Source organism: Cyprinodon tularosa, unplaced genomic scaffold, assembly GCF_016077235.1.
Source record: "Cyprinodon tularosa strain WSP-4 unplaced genomic scaffold, ASM1607723v1 ctg28, whole genome shotgun sequence".
Taxonomy (NCBI): Eukaryota; Metazoa; Chordata; class Actinopteri; order Cyprinodontiformes; family Cyprinodontidae; genus Cyprinodon; species Cyprinodon tularosa.
This window is the reverse complement of record NW_024038985.1, coordinates 1,343,586-1,363,328: the sequence shown is the minus strand read 5'-3', so window position 1 is coordinate 1,363,328 and position 19,743 is coordinate 1,343,586. Positions and strand designations below refer to the sequence as shown.

Here is a 19,743-nt window from a genome sequence, read left to right as displayed (position 1 = left end):
CCAGGAAACACACTGCAAAAACAATCTAAAAATGTCTTAAATTAAGTGTATTTACCCTTAATTTGAGTAGATAAATAAGATGATTTGCCAATGGAATTAGTATTTTTACTCTTTAAATAAGATAATTAGATTATATACACTTGAAATACGACAATGCAATTGTATTTTCTTATTTTAAATGTAAATTGCCTTGTTCCATTGGCAAAATATCTCTTTTATCTCCTCAATTCAAGAACAAATGCACTAATTTTAAGAAGAAATTACTTATCTAGATTTTGTTTTTTTCCAGTGCACACAGCCAGGCAGACGAGCTCTGAGCCAGCTCCCATGTCAGAGAATGAAGAGAGCACATCCAGCCTGTCAGTCAGAGAAACAGGACTACACTGAAAAAACAGGCAGAGCTCGAACATCTATAAACAAAGCAGTCTAAACCTATAGCGGCATAACTATAGAGATAGCTCCGGATAACCTGAGCCACTCTAACTATAAGCTTTATCAAAAAGGAAAGTTTTAAGCCTAGCCTTAAAAGTAGACAGGGTGTCTGCCTCACGGACTAAAACTGGTAGTTGGTTCCACAGGAGAGGGGCCGATGCATGTCTACACCATAATATTGCTACTGCACAATATTACTGAAACAAAGTATTTTGTATTAGTCAAATTATCAAAGAAACCGAACTTTAATTTTAATTTGTTCTAAGCCAAAATTATAAAAATTACAAATAATAATTAATCAGAATCAAGCCACTTTGTGTGGAATAAATCTCTGTAAGATAAGTGTCAGTTTTTGGATTTAATTACTGAAACAGTTTCTTTTTCTGTTACATTTTAATCCTGATAGCGGCATCTATTTTTTCTAAGACGACTGTTTTCACTAAGAAACACCACATTCAGAATCGTTTGGCCTAACTGCTTCATTTTGTGAAGGATTCTTAGATTATTAAAAATGAGGTTTTTGTTTGACACAGAGCAATACCAGAGTCTGACCATTAAGGAGTCACCTCGGTAAAAATTTCCTGGGAGCAGGTTTATGGATCTGCAGGCTAAATGTACATTTAATGCAGAATAACTTAATTTATTTTGTAAAGATTTTTCACTCTTAGTGTAACCTTGTAGCCATTAAGAAACATGACCAGAATAGCTAGAGTTTATGAAGACATATCACCTTTTCCCGGGAAAAGATATTAATTTTCATGTTTTTGCTGCTAAAGTGAGCTTTTTGACTTCAAAGGACATTTTATTTCTTTGTCCTGAATGTATAGTAGCTTTGGACCATCTACTTTAGATGCTTTAGAAGTCTTTTATTCCCATTTTAGCTTATTTATCATTTCTCTAATAGTTATTTTTGTAAGGTTAGATAAACACACGTAAAAATGAAACACATAGCTTTTAAATGATCTGATAACAATTGCGAATGTTTTCTTATTCCTATAGATGAGTTAAACGGTCTTTTCTACAGATAGATGAAACAGCTAAACTCCCATCATTTGGGTTGATTAGATAAAGATCCAGACCAGTAATGATTATGATAGAGTTGATAGCTGCCAGGTGCAGGACGGTTCCTATCAGACACAAGTGAGGGTAGATAACGATAAGAACAATCAGCTGCAAAACCATCCTACAGTCAGCCCAGACGATGTCTAAAAGTCTCCTCAAAGTTTAGGATGAATAAATCCGAAACAATATTTTCTGGGTTCTTATCAGTTCAACACTTCTCAGTGCAATCGCATCAGAATAATGCTTTGCCCGAAACGTCCGCCCTAACCCCTAAATCCATCAATCACTATATAGAGCGGGGACTATATAGTGGACGTTATAGTGAACTCAGTTAATGACCGTTCAGACAGATGATTTTTGCTTCCTGTTGGTCACATAACTCCTGCACCACTGCATAATGCCTGCGCCATGTTTTTTATTAGTTGCCTATGGTTACAGCGGACCGCTGTGACAGCAAGTCTCATAATACTTTGTAAGGCCAGCTCTAAGGGCCAAGCATTCTGGGATATATCTGCTCGTCCTGTAAGCATGGATGATAACTACTTTTCAAGGTGCATTGTGGGAAATTTTCGAGTCCACTACTCATCTAAAATGACGTTACCAGTCTATAGTGCCCTATATGGTGATTAGGGCGGACATTCGGATGCAGCTGACGTCAAATTCAAATTTATATACAAACAGCACTATATTAATAAATTAAAAATCTGGGAACCTTTCCAAATTTTTTTACATTACAACTGCAAGCTGTAGACTATTTGTCAGTTTATTGTTTTTGTTGTTTCTGAGTATTGTTTATGCCGCCTATGTCTGGTCCACATATGCCATGAAGCAGCAAATGCCACACCTTAAAATGATGCAGTATGCCTTATTTAGGCTGATTAGCTACACAAGTGAGGCTGATAGGCAATCCATGAAGGTTGATTAAAGAGAAAATGATTCCAATACATCATGTGGCTCCTTTTTTGAGCTCCGATCCTTTCACCTTTTGTGGGGTAAACAATAAAAACATTTCAGAGTAGGAACGGAGCTCCAAACTGCCATGCTGAATCTGGACAGCCTTTAGTCTTCTGAACATTATTACATGACACTCACAAAGTCAATGCTTGTCAAATCAGGACTACAGCTTTCTGGGAAATAACTACCGTATTTTCACGACCATAAGGCGCACCGTACTAAAAGGTGCGGGTTTTATATACCGGTATATATCCTCTACTATGTTCAAATACCTCTACTGCGTATTTAAAAATAGAGCGGGAGCAAAACTGAGTATGTTTGTGCTTTATTCGTGTATTTATTACAAAGTATTAATCAAACCCATCAAGTCATCATCCTCTGTTTTTGAATTAAACAGCTGCACTAAATCAGACATGCCAGTTTCCCCTTCTTCGCTGTCAGTCACTTTCCATGCCGGGCGGCTCCTCGTAAATAATGCTGGCTTTTGCGAAAGCTGGAACAACAGAGCCAGCAGACACGTTAGCCCAAGCATCAACAACCCATCCGCAAACGGTGGCGTAACTTGCCCGGCGCTGCCTTCCACTTTTCGTGAAACTGTGGTCTCTGTCGGTCATCCATCGCTCCCACGCCGCTCGCAGCCTTACTTTGAACGGCCGGTTCACACCGATGTCGAGCGGTTGAAGCTCCTTTGTCAGACCTCCCGGAATAACAGCAAGCACAGCATTCATTTGTTTCACCATGTTTTTCACATCGGCTGTGAGATGGGCACGCATGGAGTCACAGATTAACAGCGATGGTGATGCGTGGAAAAAACCACCTGGTCTCCTCACATACACTTCCCTCAGCCACTCTTTCATCATCTTCTCATCCATCCAGCCCTTTTCATTTGCCTTAATAATGACTCCAGCTGGAAAAGTCTCTTTAGGCAAAGTCTTTGTCTTAAAAATCACCATAGGCGACAGTTTCTGTCTATTTGCGGGCAGCCAATCCACGCCCACACTTCCCCCTTTAACGTTCTCATGGCGGACTCAACAACGTCCGCAGTAACAACACACATAGGGTGCGCCGCACATTTTTAGGGAAAAAAAAGACGTTTATATGCGCCTTATAGTCGCGAAAATACGGTACAAATTTTTTTTTTTCTGGAAAACTGAAGAACTACAAGAACTACAAAACAAAAAAAAAGGTTTTTTGTTAATGCTGCCGTTTCTTTGCTAATGTTCTATGTAAGGCCTGAAAAAGAACTGATGCATTTATGGTGAGATTAAAGTGCACACAGCTTTTGTTTTTTTAATAGCTCTTTGCCAAAGACATGTGGTTGCAAAGGTTCTCATTTAGGGATATCAGAGATGTGTTTAAACTGTAAAACTTTTCAGATAAACTAATTTTCCTCTCATGCTGTGGATTAATGCTGGTATACCAGGTCAAATGGTCCATCTAAAGTATGATTGAACCCATGACTGCAGTGCAATTCGTCCAAGTTGTGCATTTAAGGAAGCAAAGAAGGTTGACCTTTAAACAGAAGAACGATTTGATCAATAATAATCTGTTTGTAGAAGACACTGGGTTATATCTGTTGAATGGAGTGTTCAAGTGATCTTTCATCAAAATTAGAAAAGGTCAAATAACCATGATATATTTATTATGAATTTTACTGGACCAAATGAGGGCTCTAAGAAGAACCTCAAAAAACATCACATAGAATTTGCAGTAGCTCTTACAAAGTCCTTTAAAATGAAAGGATTTAAATATGAATCTAGTTGAAAACTTAACCTGTATTGTTTTAGTGCATAATGTTTTAGTTCATTAGACTGTTTTTAAAGCAGATGTTATACTATAACTTTTTTTTACTTTTTTTCTAAGTTCTAATATTCCAGGTTTGTGAGCTAATCGATTTAAATGTGTTTAGTTTTCTGGCAAAGGGGAGAACGGGACCTGAGATATTTTGGCAATGGTCAAGTAAAAATTGTCTTTGAAAATTGTCTTTGAAAAAAACTAAAAGCTCATGGAAAAAATAAAAACAAAAGTATTACATGGTCTACTTGCTTCTGCTTGAAATAGAGAAGATCAGTCATTTTCACCGCTGATAGCTATGCTTCAATATAGAATAGAATATTAAAGAATATAAAATCCCTTTATTGATTGATCCAGAATGGGTAAATTCTGGTTTTACAGCAGCAAAAAGATTATAGTAAAAGTGGTCACACAAATGTGTTAATACTGTGCACCTGCAGAATAAATGACCAATATACAGCTGTGGACATTTTTACAGCAATTGATATTTGAAAATAGCAGCAACATCCGAGATGTGCAAAATGACAGCAGCAAGTTATTTAACTGACTAAAACAGAAACTGTCCAAAAATAAGCATGAATGTAACAAACTATCGAGGTTGCTGGGAACAGTGATGGTTATAAAGTCATACAGCTGCTGGGAGGAAGGATCTGTGATAACGCTCCCTGGTGCATTTAGGGCTCAACAGTCTCTCACTGAAGGAGACAGACTGCTGCTAAGTTAAGGCCCTATTTATATTTATAAACGACAGACTCCTTTAGTTTCACACCTTGACTACCTATGATTTTTGAGACTTTAATTGAGTCTTTTAGTGTGGGACCGCTCTGTTAGTCAGCTGTCCAGGAGTACAAAGCAAAAGGTTGGGGAGAATAAATCACCTTTAACTGCTTAAATAAAGTTTCAACATTTTATCTTAAAGCTACAGTGTGTAATAATTACAGGGATATACAGTCAGAAATGTAATATATTATACATAACTATGTTATTTATCATCATCTACGAGCTCAGCCTCTTAACCTTAATATTTGCGTTGCCTTAGAATTCGTTATTTATAATTACATAGGAGCGGGTCTCGCAGCCATGGAGGCAGACATCTTTGCGCTACGGCAGCGCAGAGCCAACAAACTAGCGATTGCGAGATCGCCCATTACGCTCGAAAGTAACTACGGCAAGTTGAGATAGATGAACTGAGACGGTACTGAACAATTGATGGCAGTATTAAAATTATCTATGTAAACAAACCTCATCACTTGAGAAGGTAGGTGATGCGGATGTCGTGGAAGACATTTTGTCCCGTAACGCTCGCCGTACTGTTGGGGGGGAGAAGCGGTGGGGGGGAGATGTTCATGTTGCTGCGGTCTGCAGTCTGGACACTAGATGTTGCTGAAAATTACACACTGTAGCTTTAAGGATTTCTTCTTTCTGTGCTCCATTTATGTTGGAAATAAAAGTTATCTTTTAAAAAAGATATCCATCATATCGGCATATTATTTTCCAAATGAATCCAATTCTTAATTCTATCCTTCCTAGTGAACATTTAGTAATATTCTGGATATCTGAAGTAAACAGAAACTTTTATTTTGAAGTTAATTATACAAGGATTATAAGGAAGTAGTGATTCCTCCATAATTTACAACATGGCTAAAGGTTAAAGAAAGAAATTAAACTTTTTAAATTGTGCTTTACTTTAGGGATGCTATGAGTTTATGTTAAAAAGGATTTCTTCGCATTTTATATTGTGTTAAAACTTCTTTCAGTCATAAGCAAGAATTAGGCTGGTTTTAATTGTATAAAACATCTTAGTAACCACACCAATCACGTTGCTTTACACAATGAAAAAAGTAGAAAATGTAAGAAATGCAGGGGAATAATAAAGGGAAAATAAGGATTATTCATAAGTATAAAAAATAAATCGATTTGAAAAACCTGTTTTAAGGAGAAACACTTTGACCGTAGAAATTCCGTTGAACATTTTCTCTTTTTATATTGTTTTAGCTGTGAATTAAAATGCTCAGAATAAAGTGAGCGATAAAATTAACTATTAAACTCAGATGATCATTAATCATTTTCTTAAAGTTGAAGGTATTCTTTGTCTGATAGGATTTCTCAGTTAATTTGCTTTTGAAAAATTACCAGAATAATAAGAGAACAAATATTTATCCAGACTTGGAAAATCCTATGAACATTTGGCAATCTGTCTGGATGATCTGATTGAATTGTCTCTGCAAACAGCCTTGATGTGACATGTGTGGTGAAGTAGTATTAAATTGGTATACAAATAAACAGATTTGAAAATAGAAATATTAATTATGGCAACCCCTTGGGGGAAAAAAAATTGCTTCCTGGTCTGACATCTAAATTTATGTTATAAAGAAAATCAAGATTTCAACCTCTACAACTCTGGTTTAACTTTTGGTTGAGCTTCCAAAAACATAAATGTACCACCTCCATTAACAGTTTACATAAATATGATAAGCATAGGTGTTTCCATCCATTACACCCTTCAGGAAGAAGACTGGCTCTTTGTTCCCAAATGGGATGAGCAAATCAATCCAGAAACAATATCTATAAATACTGAAAAGATGCATGAGCTAAAGCTAGAAAGTAGAATTTTTTTTAAATATTTGTACACGTTTCAGGGTTTTATCCACCTTTGTTTCCTTTACTGTAATACTTCTTAAAAATGGGACATGTTTATGAAGTTTTTATATTATGTACTTTTCATTATAGCTGTTATGCATCTTTAAAAAAACAAGGTGCTCATATTAAAAATTTCTTGCCGTCCCATCTCTTTCAAGTTCAGCATTAAAATCAATTTGATGTGAAATCAAGCTGATAGATTCACATCCTTTATTGTCGGGGCTGATGAATTAATCGTTTTTAAAGGTCTGCCCGTTCGCTCCTGTTTCTGCTGTCTCATTAAAGTATTATTCTCCATTAACCTTTCTCTGTTTGCATTCAAACAGGCTGCATGGTTGCAGTTAGACAAGATTAATGCTGCCCTTTTAAAATGTTTCAGGACACTCCTCTGCATCTTGTAGTAAACAGCAAAACATTTTCAACACATGTGCATCACATCTTTCTGTAAAACATAACCGCTCATGCTGTATTTCTGGAACTGAAAAAATATGGGTAAATAAATATAATGCATAACACCTGAAGCACAGAGCATGCTTGAATTATTAATAAAACACAGTGGAAGCTGGAAGGTAGATGTATGTCCTCTGCTGGTCTGTGTGGGAAGAAAAGCCTTTACTGCTCAAGTTATTTTATAGCCATATCATTATTATTTGTTTTATATTGGACCTTTTGCATGTCTGATCCCCACTGGCTGCTGTAATTCAAATGAATGAATCCTACAATGTTTATGTCTACTGCAGATGGCATGGAAAGAAAGAGGAAAAGGAGGCTGTCAAAAGCCAGTATAATGTAAAGCAAAGATCAAGGATCAGGCCAGGTGCATAGCTTCATTATAAAAACGAGATGAATACTTTTAGTGTACTTGGTTGCTGGTTGCACACCTGTGCAGAAACCCTTTGGAGTAAGAAAAAGCAGAGCAGTAGGTCCATTAAAAATTATCCTCTGCTGAAAATAAAATCGCGCATTTACAGGCTAATTTCCTTTATTGTTTTTATGCTTCTACAGCTGTAAGTATACTGCTTTTAAAACCCCAAAACAGCCTCCAAACAAGTAATGATGCCAATCAAAATGAAGAGCTTACCGTTTTTCCTTTTTACACAGACTGACTTCCAGTTGAAGCTATGAGTTATTTACTTATAGGATCTTGCGGGTGCAGACAGAATACAGTGCAGTACCTTAAACCCAAGCTACACATAAAGAATTGGATTTGAGGATATGTATCGCTGAAGTTCTTCTAAAAGACAAAAATTCTATATAACTTTAGATTGCAGTAAAAATACATTCACTGAAAATTCTAAATTTTTAAAATTATTTTGTGCAGGTGTTGGGTCTTTGGACTGTATTTAACTTTTCTACGATCATTTCTACTTTACCTACTTACTGAAATGTTGCAATCCGTGGTGTAAGCTTTTGTGCATCCTTAGTTTTAGAAACTGGTAAAGCTTAACTAATTATTGTGATAAACTCAACAGTGAAAGGACTAACTACTATATTATCCATTTGTGGTGTTGTTCAAGTTGTAATAACATAATAATTAATGCATCTAACATCAGTAACATCAATAAAATGCTGGTCCAGTTACTTACACTTTTTCACATTTTTTGCCTTTTTGCACAACTAAACCAACCAGCCTTGTTTTTACCCTCCTTATCTTGTTGATGGTGTCTTGTTTTTACTGCAGGCCTCTGTTTATATGTGTGTTTAATTTTTTTTTGTGTGTTTTTCTATAGAGCCTTGATAGGAACGTTGTGGTGCGAAGCCACGCACGGGTATCCTCCCTCACCCTGAAGAATGTCCAGTACACGGATGCTGGTCATTATCTTTGCGTTGCCAGCAACTCAATTGGTGAAGACAACCAGGAAGTGTTCCTCGAAGTGCGCTGTAAGTCACTCAACTTGGCCTCTGCCTTTCAGCCCATATATGGACAAAAAGATAGTTCAGGACTTATTCTATGTGATTGTTTTTAGTTATTTTACATGTTCTCTCATGCCGCAACACCTACCCCAACCCATGTTTTAAATATATATATATATATATATATATATATATATATATATATATATATATATATATATATATATATATATATATATATATATATATGTATATATGTATGTATATATGTACATATGTATACGTATTTAAATATATATGTATATATATACACACACACATATATATATACGTATATATATATGTCACAGCTCTTCTGTTAGCCATCCCGTCACGCACTGATCGGATGCCAGACAGTTGGGTTTAAAAAAAAAAGATTTACTGTAAAGAATGGTAGAGAAAAACAAATACTCTGGTTAGCCTCCCCTCTGGTTCACCAACAGCTGTAATGCAATAAAAAGTCCAGTAATCCCTCGGATACCCAACTCCAACTCTACAAAGAAGATGGCCAGACCGGAGCACTCACCATAGCTGGGGGCCAAACAGCTTCTGTGGAATTGTCAGCTGTTCCCCAGTATTTATAGGCCAACCAGTAGGGGGCGCCAAAAACCACTCATCACAAATAATTATAAAACATATTTTAGTAGGATTTAATCTACATCTTCTAAAACCCGTTATACATATACACTATATTGCCAAAAGTATTTGCTCACCTGCCTTGACTCACATATGAGCTTAAGTGACATCCCGTTCCTAATCCATAGGGTTCAATATGACGTCGGTCCACCCTTTGCAGCTAGAACAGCTTCAACTCTTCTGGGAAGGCTGTCCACAAGGTTTAGGAGTGTGTTTATGGGAATTTTTGACCATTCTTCCAGAAGCGCATTTGTGAGGTCGCACACTGATGTTGGACGAGAAGGCCTGGCTCTCAGTCTCCGCTCTAATTCATCCCAAAGGTGTTCTATCGGGTTGAGGTCAGGACTCTGTGCAGGCCAGTCAAGTTCATCCACACCAGACTCTGTCATCCATGTCTTTATGGACCTTGCTTTGTGCACTGGTGCACAGTCATGTTGGAAGAGGAAGGGGCCAGCTCCAAACTGTTCCCACAAAGTTGGGAGCATGGAATTGTCCAAAATGTCTTGGTATGCTGAAGCATTCAGAGTTCCTTTCACTGGAACTAAGGGGCCAAGCCCAGCTCCTGAAAAACAACCCCACACCATAATCCCCCCTCCACCAAACTTTACACTTGGCACAATGCAGTCAGACAAGTACCGTTCTCCTGGCAACCGCCAAACCCAGACCCGTCCATCAGATTGCCAGATGGAGAAGCGCGATTCGTCACTCCAGAGAACGCGTCTCCACTGCTCTAGAGTCCAGTGGCGGCGTGCTTTACACCACCGCATCCGACGCTTTGCATTGCACTTGGTGATGTATGGCTTGGATGCAGCTGCTCGACCATGGAAACCCATTCCATGAAGCTCTCTGCGCACTGTTCTTGAGCTAATCTGAAGGCCACATGATGTTTGGAGGTCTGTAGTGATTGACTCTGCAGAAAGTTGGCGACCTCTTCGCACTATGCGCGTCAGCATCCGCTGACCCCGCTCCGTCAGTTTACGTGGCCTACCACTTCGTGGCTGAGTTGCTGTCGTTCCCAAACACTTCCATTTTCTTATAATACAGCTGACAGTTGACTGTGGAATATTTAGGAGCGAGGAAATTTCACGACTGGATTTGTTGCACAGGTGGCATCCTATCACAGTTCCACGCTGGAATTCACTGAGCTCCTGAGAGCGACCCATTCTTTCACAAATGTTTGTAAAAACAGTCTGCATGCCTAGGTGCTTGAATTTATACACCTGTGGCCATGGAAGTGATTGGAACACCTGATTCCAATAATTTGGATGGGTGAGCAAATACTTTTGGCAATATAGTGTATATATATATATATATATATTAAGGGTGGAACAGTTCACAAAATCCACGGTTCGGTTCACGGTTTCGTGGTCACGATTTCCGGTTCGGTTCGGTATATGTTGATTGTTAGCATGACATGTTGGTCGTGTTGCTGTTAGCATAAACAAAACGTGTTGCACAATGCTTGCACACTGTTTTTAACTACAACTTTCTTTCCGCCGTCATCGTAGGTCACTCTAAATGCAAAGTGGTCCCATACAGCAGACCTATAAAGTGCTGCTGGCGCGTCTTCCAACTCCTATTCTTTCCCACTCGCCATACCCATACAACAGATTTTTTTCTGCTACACCCGGCTATGCTGCTTCGCTTCTTCTTCTTCTTGTTTACTACTGGTGGTTGGCTTTGGTCGCAGTACCGCCACCTTCTGCTCTGGAGTGTACACACGTCGCCTATGAGAAAAAGGAGCTGCGCATGTACCGAACGCAGCACGCACGAATCGAACCGAGACAGTTGAACCGAACGGTTCGGACGGTTTTCATACACCGTTCCATCCCTAATATATGTATATAGTTCACGCAATAAATCCAAAAAAATTGAATAAATAATCACATGCTACTTTAAGTTTCATACCAGCATTTATTTGGTTAGCCAAATGTTTCATTCTGCATATGTTTTAATGACTTATGTAAACATATGATACCTTTTGAAAAAGACTGAAAATGTCTCTAATGGCTTTGTTTATTTTACAAATGAAATCATAGATTTTGACTCTAATGGAGATGTAATACTTTCCCATACCAAACAAGTGACTAGGGAACTTTCCAGTGTCTACTTGCCTCATTTCAACAAGAGAAATGGTTTAGCAACTAGGCTGGGTCAGTGGTACCACTGTGATTTATTTATTTTTTTTACCAGCAGAAACAAATACCCATTTTTTAACATCTCCTAAGGAATCCAATGCCTTTTTTGACTTTTTAAATAGCTATTTTAAAGCTCAAGTATAATTTCTTTTGACAAACCTCTACTGTAAGAGTTTAAGATAGCATTGATTGATTGATTAGTTGGTATATTTGAACTGGTAGGGCTTGATAAATGTTAAATGCAGGTAGTTAAACAAATAAAACAACTTTAACAGTTTAACTTCAACAGTTAAAGGCAGTTCTAAACAAATGGGTTTTTAACTTAGACTTACAAGAAAGAGTTTGAGGATACAAGAAGCTGAAATGATAGATCTCTAGGGTCTCTTAGGGTGAGGAGCTTTATCGTCCATCTGTAGAATACTTGAAATCCGACTGCAAGGACTTTATTTCCTTTCTACCTTTGAAACTCATCCAAATCCTTCAGACTGAGTTGGAGAGAGTGTAACTACAGTAGATGAATGTGCACTATTGGACCTTACTCGGGTAACTCAGGTGACGTAATCTCAGAATTAAGATTAATTACCAAAAAAAGGGCTTCACAACACCTTCATCAGGTTGGCCAGAGAACTTTACTTTTACAAACTGGACTTTGTCATTTGTTTTATGTAATCTAATATTGAAATCTGTTCCTTGAAGAGGCAAAAAACAGATAATTACTGTATAATTGGAGTAATAATCTCTGATACCTTTGTGCTTTAGTTCAGAGGTGTTATCAAAATGAACCATTGATGCAGTTGTTTGAAGGCTTGCAGAGTAATCAGCAAAATAATCAGACAGCTGAATCAGTGTTGCCAAGCAATTATCGATAAGAAAGGTACTTGTTTTGAGTGCAGCTCTCACTCCATGTCCTCTGTCTTCACTCCAAACAATGAAGATGTAATCCGTCTATGTGGCACGCAGCATGATCCCTTTTATTAGCTGCTGATGTTTGGGAACAGAGAGGACCAACTTGTTAAAATAGTTTTTGTTTTTTTTGTTTATTTTAGCTTATTTCACATTGAGGTATTGAAAATTATTGATTTGGCAGAAATTCTATCTTTTACAAACTGAAATAAAAGTTTTAAAGCTAGATATTTTTTTTCTAGTCCGAGATTAAACCAGACTAATCCTTACCTTTTTGAAAGAGAGCTTTTTCCTCCTGTCTCTTATATACTTTTTAAAGTAACCTAGAATTACATTTTCATATTTATCCCACATCCTAGAATAATTGAGAATGGCTACCATGCAGAAAGCAGCATGGAACGTTGTTTTCGAGTGTAGCCAGTGGTTTTCAATAGGATACTGCTTGAATTTTGGAAGTTTTAATTCAATTAGCATTCGCTATTAGCATGAACTTTTTGTTTTTGTTGTTTCCTTTTTGTTATTTTAGATACTCCAAAGATTGAGGGTTTTGTGGCATCTTGGACATGGGAAGGAAACCCAGCCAATTTATCCTGTCTGGTGACTGCCAACCCCAGAGCCTCGGTGGTTTGGTACCGAGACGGAGTCGAGCTGCCAAGTGTAAACTCAACCAACATACGGATCTTCAACACCCATAATGCCAGCCATCTGGAGGTGATGCACCAAACATCTTTATTTGCTATCCTGCAATACAAGAGCTAAGAAAGATGGGGATACACTCTTAAAAAAATAAATATAATACCTAATCATGAAGATCACTACATATTTATTATTATCATAGTAGGCAGTCGCACACACTCTCATTGAGGATCGAACACCAATAAACGTTATAGCTTAGAAAGCTAATGACTCAGCTTTGTTTTCAAGCACATAATGCAATTGGTTGAGTGGAAGGAAGAAGTTTGGTTGAAAAGGATGCACAAAAAACAACAATGGCTGACAGATTTTATTTTCTTATCAGCTTTCAAAAGTCACAGAATTAAACACTTTTTACATATATAATCTTAAAAAGTATTACCCTATGTGGAATGAATCTGTATACTTGAAATAAATGACCTTTTCACTGACACTTACTGTATTATTTCACTTATAAATTAATAAGATGTACCCATAGTGACTCTGCTTGTGTTTCATCCTGTGCATATCGTGTTTTCAGCTTTCTTTCTTTCTACATCTTAGATTACACCTGAGTCCCAAAGTGACTTTGGAAGCTACAACTGCACAGCAACTAATGGAAAAGGCACCGATTCCAAGGAGTTCGTCCTAATCCAAGCAGGTTGGTTCACTGAGGGGTTAATACATGTAAACCAGTGAATGCATAGAAAATTAATGAAGATTAAATTCAATTTAAATACATTTCCCCATTTGTTTGGCTATTATGATTAAACTATAGTTTTCACTTCTGTGGAGCCAATTACCATGAGATGATTTAAAAGGTTGTAGCAGAGATGTGCTTTCCCCCCCTACAAAAAAGACGGATGTATTATATTTGGTAATTGAAAGGTGGGCAACAGAAAATAAAGTTGCAGAACCCTGTGATGTTCTGCTTTAATTGGAGAAGGAGAGATAAAACGCTAGAATCACAGCCTGAAAATAAAGCTTTAAACTCTTCTCTTATTCTGCAGTGAATTTGGTCGGACCTAATTTCATTTTACATGCAAATTGCCTTGGACCCCTTGTAAATGATAGGTCACTAAGGATCTCTAAATGGTGTGTGGCCGAATTAATTGTGGTGACACCTTTGGTGTCATTGTGTTATATCCTGTGGGCTCTTTGAGGTAATTTCCCTGCTTCACTGTGAAACGTCATCAGTTGAGCTGAAGTGGCTTCCTACAGCCGTTGGCCTTTCATGCAGTCTGTATGTCACAATTTGAAGTCAAGGAAACGAAAACATGCTCAAGGAATTAATTTTTTTTCTGAATGTTGGGGTTTATGTCCAAATGATGAGAGTGAGTAGCTTTTGACTGTTCGTTGAGCCACAGCTGCTAGAGTGGCTAAAGCAGAGACTGTTCCCCCCAAGAAAGTAAAATCATCTCTGTTGCAGAGGAGGCCAGTAGTGCATTAGGATACAGACAATCGCCTCCATAAATAACCTAACTGCTATGCAGAAACCATAGCCTCCAAAAACATATGTGCCACAACTATGGTGGCCAGATTTGGGTTACTGAAAAGGAGTACACTATTTTTTGGGGGTGGGGCGGCCAGGGATGGAGTGACCGAACCCCACTTGTCGACGGTATGATTCCCTAGCCTTGTGAGACCATCCTGATCTCGCGAGCTTTAAAGATTTCACTCGCTAATCAGTCTGGAGACTCTCCGTTGAAGAAAATTTGGAGCCGTTCACCAAACGAAGGTCCAATCAGCGTTGGCTTTGAGGCGGGTTGAGGTGTGACGCAACGAGAAGCGCGACAGTTCAGTCTAAAGAACATGGCGGCTTCAGCCGATGAAACTAGCATTAGCGTGGCTATCGAGCAAGTTTTATCGGAATTACAGAGTATTTCTTCACTGAAAGAAAAGCAAAACACTGCTCTGGAGGCTTTTCTCAGAGGAAAAGATGTTTTTGCTCTTCTCCCGACTGGTTTCGGCAAGAGTTTGATCTATCAATTGGCTCCTCTTCGTCGTCGCTCTGTTACGTCATATGCTTCGTTGATCTGATTGGTTTATTTGGCCCGTCTATCACCACCATAGGCCAATCAGCTAACCAGTATTTTCGCCCCTTCCCAAAATTACTTCTACGTAAGGTTTCCAGATGCTGCATATCCCCATGGTTTCCAAGATTTGAAGACGTTTCGCCACCTCTCCAGGAAGCTTTCTCTTTGAAATGAATTCCAACATTTTAATTGAGATAGCTTCCTGGAGAGGTGGCGAAACGTCTTCAAATCTTGGAAACCAAGTCCAGTGGATATTTTTTAACTTTTATGGAATGACTATGACCTGGATGACCAGGAATCTTCATCAGCATACCTGCTGCACTGTAGTCGACCAAAATCCCGGCTGATTTTGAAATTCCCCAGAGACATTTTTTTTAGGTATCAAAAGTAGTACATGTTCGGGAAAAATAGGACGTCTTGTCACCCTAGCCACAACTCTTAGGGTACTGTAGCCCTGTTTTCAAGACTTACAGTAGAACATCCACAGTTCCCAATAGGATAGCATCTTGTCGTCTCCTTTAAAATTTCCCAGGCTTGTAGTTACAGGCAGTGTCCTTTTTGTAAAAACTCTCCTTATAGTCCAGATTCTTGGCCCACTCTTTCACATAATTTCTACAGGTTTTGGACTCTGGTTGTTATAGTAGAAGGATGTGACTGGTGAACCATTTCCTAATTGATTAAACAATATTTTTATGGATCATTAAACCTTCAAAAGATTCAATAAAAACAGTGTTCAGTTTTTCAATAGAATTCATTAAATATTTATTTCAAATGCCAAGGTTCAGAAGACCTTTGTGATTTAATAAAAAGACAGCCCTCACAAATATTTAGCTGGTATTTTTTTAATAACCTGTGTTTTTATTGGACACTCATGACTCAAAGATGCCATTATTAACTGTAATTTTCTACTAGTGATTGTTTTTCGCCCCCTAACCTGCACCCCTCTGCCAGTGTTTTTGTTGGAAAGCTAAATTTGGCTCCTTGTTCTGCTTCATTTCAAATTTTTTTTATTCTTACTCTGTACAGACCAGTAGCTATAGTCTAGTGGGTTTTTTTTGTTGTTGTTGTTTTTTGCCCTGGCTTACAAGGATCAAACTATTTTGCTGTCTTTTCTGATTGTACAGAAAATCTCCCTTTAATGTGTGTATTACCCACTTATAGGTAACCAAGGGAGGAAGACATAGATCTTTAATTTAAAGTATCAAGACACTATATTACATTATATTACAACTTTAAGATAAGATTAAACAATGGTTATAAGATGAAGCTAACATCCACCTGACAGTTATGAATCTTGGTGGACTTATAATCCATCATGACTCTTTATTCTCTTCCCTGGAGAGTATAAAGACAAAGCCAGGCTCTGCAGAGCGCTGTTTTTCAAACATCATCAAGTCCTTTAATCATGACTCAAAGTGCATCGCTGGCGGGATCTGAAGCTTTTGCTGGAAACTCATTTAGATAAGTCTAGCGTCTCCGGTGTCATTCGGTTACCGGATTGTTTTGGGCTCCTGAGAGGAAATAAATGCAACACAGAAAAGGTTTAATGAGACATGAATCCAACCTTGTTTTTTTAAAAGTGCTTCTCATTTCAGATGTTTTTAAACATATAACAACAGAGGTGTATTTCCAGTGTGAGACAGCTTTCCTCATTTAAATGGTTGCATTATATTAATCGAGGTAATAAGCTTTAAAGAAGAAATTATCAGTAAGAGGTGATTATTAGGGGAGTGGCAGCCTAGTGGTTAGGGCATAGGGCTTTGAATCCTGAGGTTGTGAGTTTGATCCCCCACTCCCACAGACTGCCACTTTGGCTCCTTGAGCAAGACCCTTAACCCCACACTGCTCCCCGGGCACCACACAATGGCAGCCCACTGCTCCCCAAGGGGATGGTTTAAATGCAGAGAAGTACACGTTTCAGCACGGCACCAGGCAAACAAAGGTGGGTGTCTTGGGCCATGGATCCCTAAGGGAAAAGATATCTGAAGAGAACAGAGGATTCAAAGAAGAATGCATTTTTCTTTGTAATGAGAAGTTCTCAAAAAATAAAAAAAAGTAATTTGGAAAGGCATTTTCCAGGAAAATATGCTGATGAAGGTTCTCAGTCATCCAGGTCATAGTCATTCCGTAAAAATTCAAAAAATATCCACTGGACTTGGTTTTCAAGATTTGAAGACGTTTCGCCACCTCTCCAGGAAGCTTTTTCAATTCAAATGTATCCGCAGTGAGTTTGAGTCTTATATGGACAAGGCCTTGTATTGCTTGGAAACATGCAATGGTAACCGATTTTCCAGGAAAAGTATGCTAAATATGAAGCCAATCACAAAGTTTGGAGTGAGACAAAGAGTGCGATTGCAAAACTTCTGGATAAATTAGAGGAGCACAAAAAAGATTTAAGAGGTGGATTGCATCTCCTAACTCCAATACTGCTGTTAGTTTTGTGCAAGCATGGAAAACCATCCACAGATTGAACAAGTAGTGCTCTTTTTTTCTTTTTTTCCCCTAAATCCTCAAAATAAAAATATCACCCAGGAACGCTGGTGGAGGAGGATATGGGATTTCAGGGTTGGAGAGCTCTGCTCTGATGGATGTCAGCTCCTGCCTTGTTCCTCGTGACTCAATCAGTTCCTCCCAACAGAAACACGTCCACCATAGAAAGATTCCTTTATCGTGTTTATATCATTTCATCAATGCAACAAAACCTAAACCCTGCAGTGAAATGGCGTGCGGTGAATTCAACGCGTGAGAGCGTTCACTGCTCCTCCCTCACCTCATGCTTGACATTTGCTCCATGATAAACATTTAATCATGAATGCTTATTATATATTTAAGCCCACATAGTCCTTTTTTACAGTGGACTGATACACTTAGAGTCCATGTTGCCATACCTGGCTTGTATAAGACTCCTGAAAGATTTGTTTTTTGCTTTTTTGGTCCAATATGGCTCTTTGAATATTTTGGGTTGCCGACACCTGATTTAGGTGTTAGAAAATTCTCACCTTTCACATAAGACCCTCATAAATGAAGTGTTAAAACTGATTTAATTCGCTGTAGGCACTTTATAGAAAAACTGTTGTTTAATTTAAACTTCTCTTTGCTATATTTTTCTACCTGCTGTTGCAGATGTGCCGGGGTCGCCTATAATCGAAGAAGTGCAGCCGTTCTCCAGCACAGCAAAGGTGGTGTTCAAGGAACCTGTCAGCAGTGGCGGAGTGCCGGTTTTAAAGTACAGAGTGGAATGGCGTCTGCCTGGTAGGGAGTGGAAAAGTGAGGAGTACAAAGCTGAAGCAGGTGAGCTATTTCTTTTTTTCCCTGGAAAAGAACAAAGACAGAATATTCATAATCTTTTGGTGTAATATATTTTAACAGTGAAGGTGTTTTTTTAAATGCTGAAGTGATAAAAATTTGTTTTTCATGGTGTTAAGAGTGAAATCAAAAAGTCAGATCCTCTCTTATATAAGTATAAAAACTTACTTTGACAAAGAATAGTTAGTACAAGAGGTCTCCTAACAATAAAGGATGCTCAATCCTTGCTGTTGATTTTATATTAAAAGTTAAATCAGAACCTGCTCATAATGATTGATTTAGCTTATTTAAAGGTATATTATAGAATGTTCTTTTTCCCAGTGAATCATAAAAATAAGTGTTCCTCCTAAATGTCAATCATTCTGGTCATATGTTTATGTAAGGCCGTCGTGCGTGCTCGTCCCCATTTTCACTTACCGGTGGTGAGTCTGTGCACGCTCTCGCACGCGTTTAATAGGCATTCCCTCTGTGGAGCGGGTACAGGGTTGTGCATGTGCATTTTTTTAAAGTGGACAGGGCGGGTCTTTTAAAAATCTGGGGAAACTCCTCCACTATACCTTTTAAATTGAATGCAGACTAACCAAAATAATTGTTTGGTTTTGCAAAATCTTTCACCACTTTTTGAAACATTTCCAAACGCGCTATGGCAGGGGTTACCAATTAAAAATCAGTGGGGTCCAAATACAGAAAATCATCAACCAATAAAGGTCCTTTTCATTTCCTGATTCACATGTCTTATAAAACACCTGAACTGAGCGTTTGTTATTTTTCTTTCTTTTGTCTGTCTTAATGTTGGCAGTGGGCTTTAGGCTGCCCTGCAAGGCTTTAAACCTGGGTTTAAATGGAGACTAAGCCATTCTCAAGCACATATCAAGGGGCTCATTTTGAGCCTGGATCCAGATTTATTGTTGATTCTGTTCATGGTGGAGAATCCTGCTTCACAGCAGCAGGTTGAGCCAAACATCCTCTAAATGTGCAGGGTCATCTTTGAGCACCCCATTTCACTTTTCTTTCACCAGTTCACTGCAGTTCTTCCAGCAGTCCACACTTTCTCTGCTCTCTTTTTCTCATCGTCTTCTCCTTCTTTACCATCGCCCGGCTTGCCACAGGTTTGCCTGCTGTGTCTAGAGGTAGCTCACATAGTTACCCAATCTGACAGCTCATTGGCTAATTTGTATCACGTGTAGCCTGGTCTAAGCGCTCCGGACGGCTTTACCGTACAAACAGTAGAAGCGGCGCAAGTGAAGTTAGACACTGTCGTTGGACAACATGCAATA

The 19,743-nt window shown here is 38.4% G+C and overlaps 1 protein-coding gene across 1 annotated transcript in view; it reads left to right on the top strand.

The window, feature by feature from the left end:
* ncam1a (neural cell adhesion molecule 1a) overlaps nt 1-19,743 on the top strand; it is a 473,099-nt gene that overhangs the window by 373,905 nt on the left and 79,451 nt on the right. The window contains exons 9-12 of the mRNA XM_038290373.1: nt 8,613-8,763; nt 12,979-13,163; nt 13,689-13,785; nt 18,284-18,451. Coding sequence (XP_038146301.1) covers nt 8,613-8,763; nt 12,979-13,163; nt 13,689-13,785; nt 18,284-18,451 — 601 coding nt within the window. The remainder of the gene's footprint in view (nt 1-8,612; nt 8,764-12,978; nt 13,164-13,688; nt 13,786-18,283; nt 18,452-19,743) is intronic.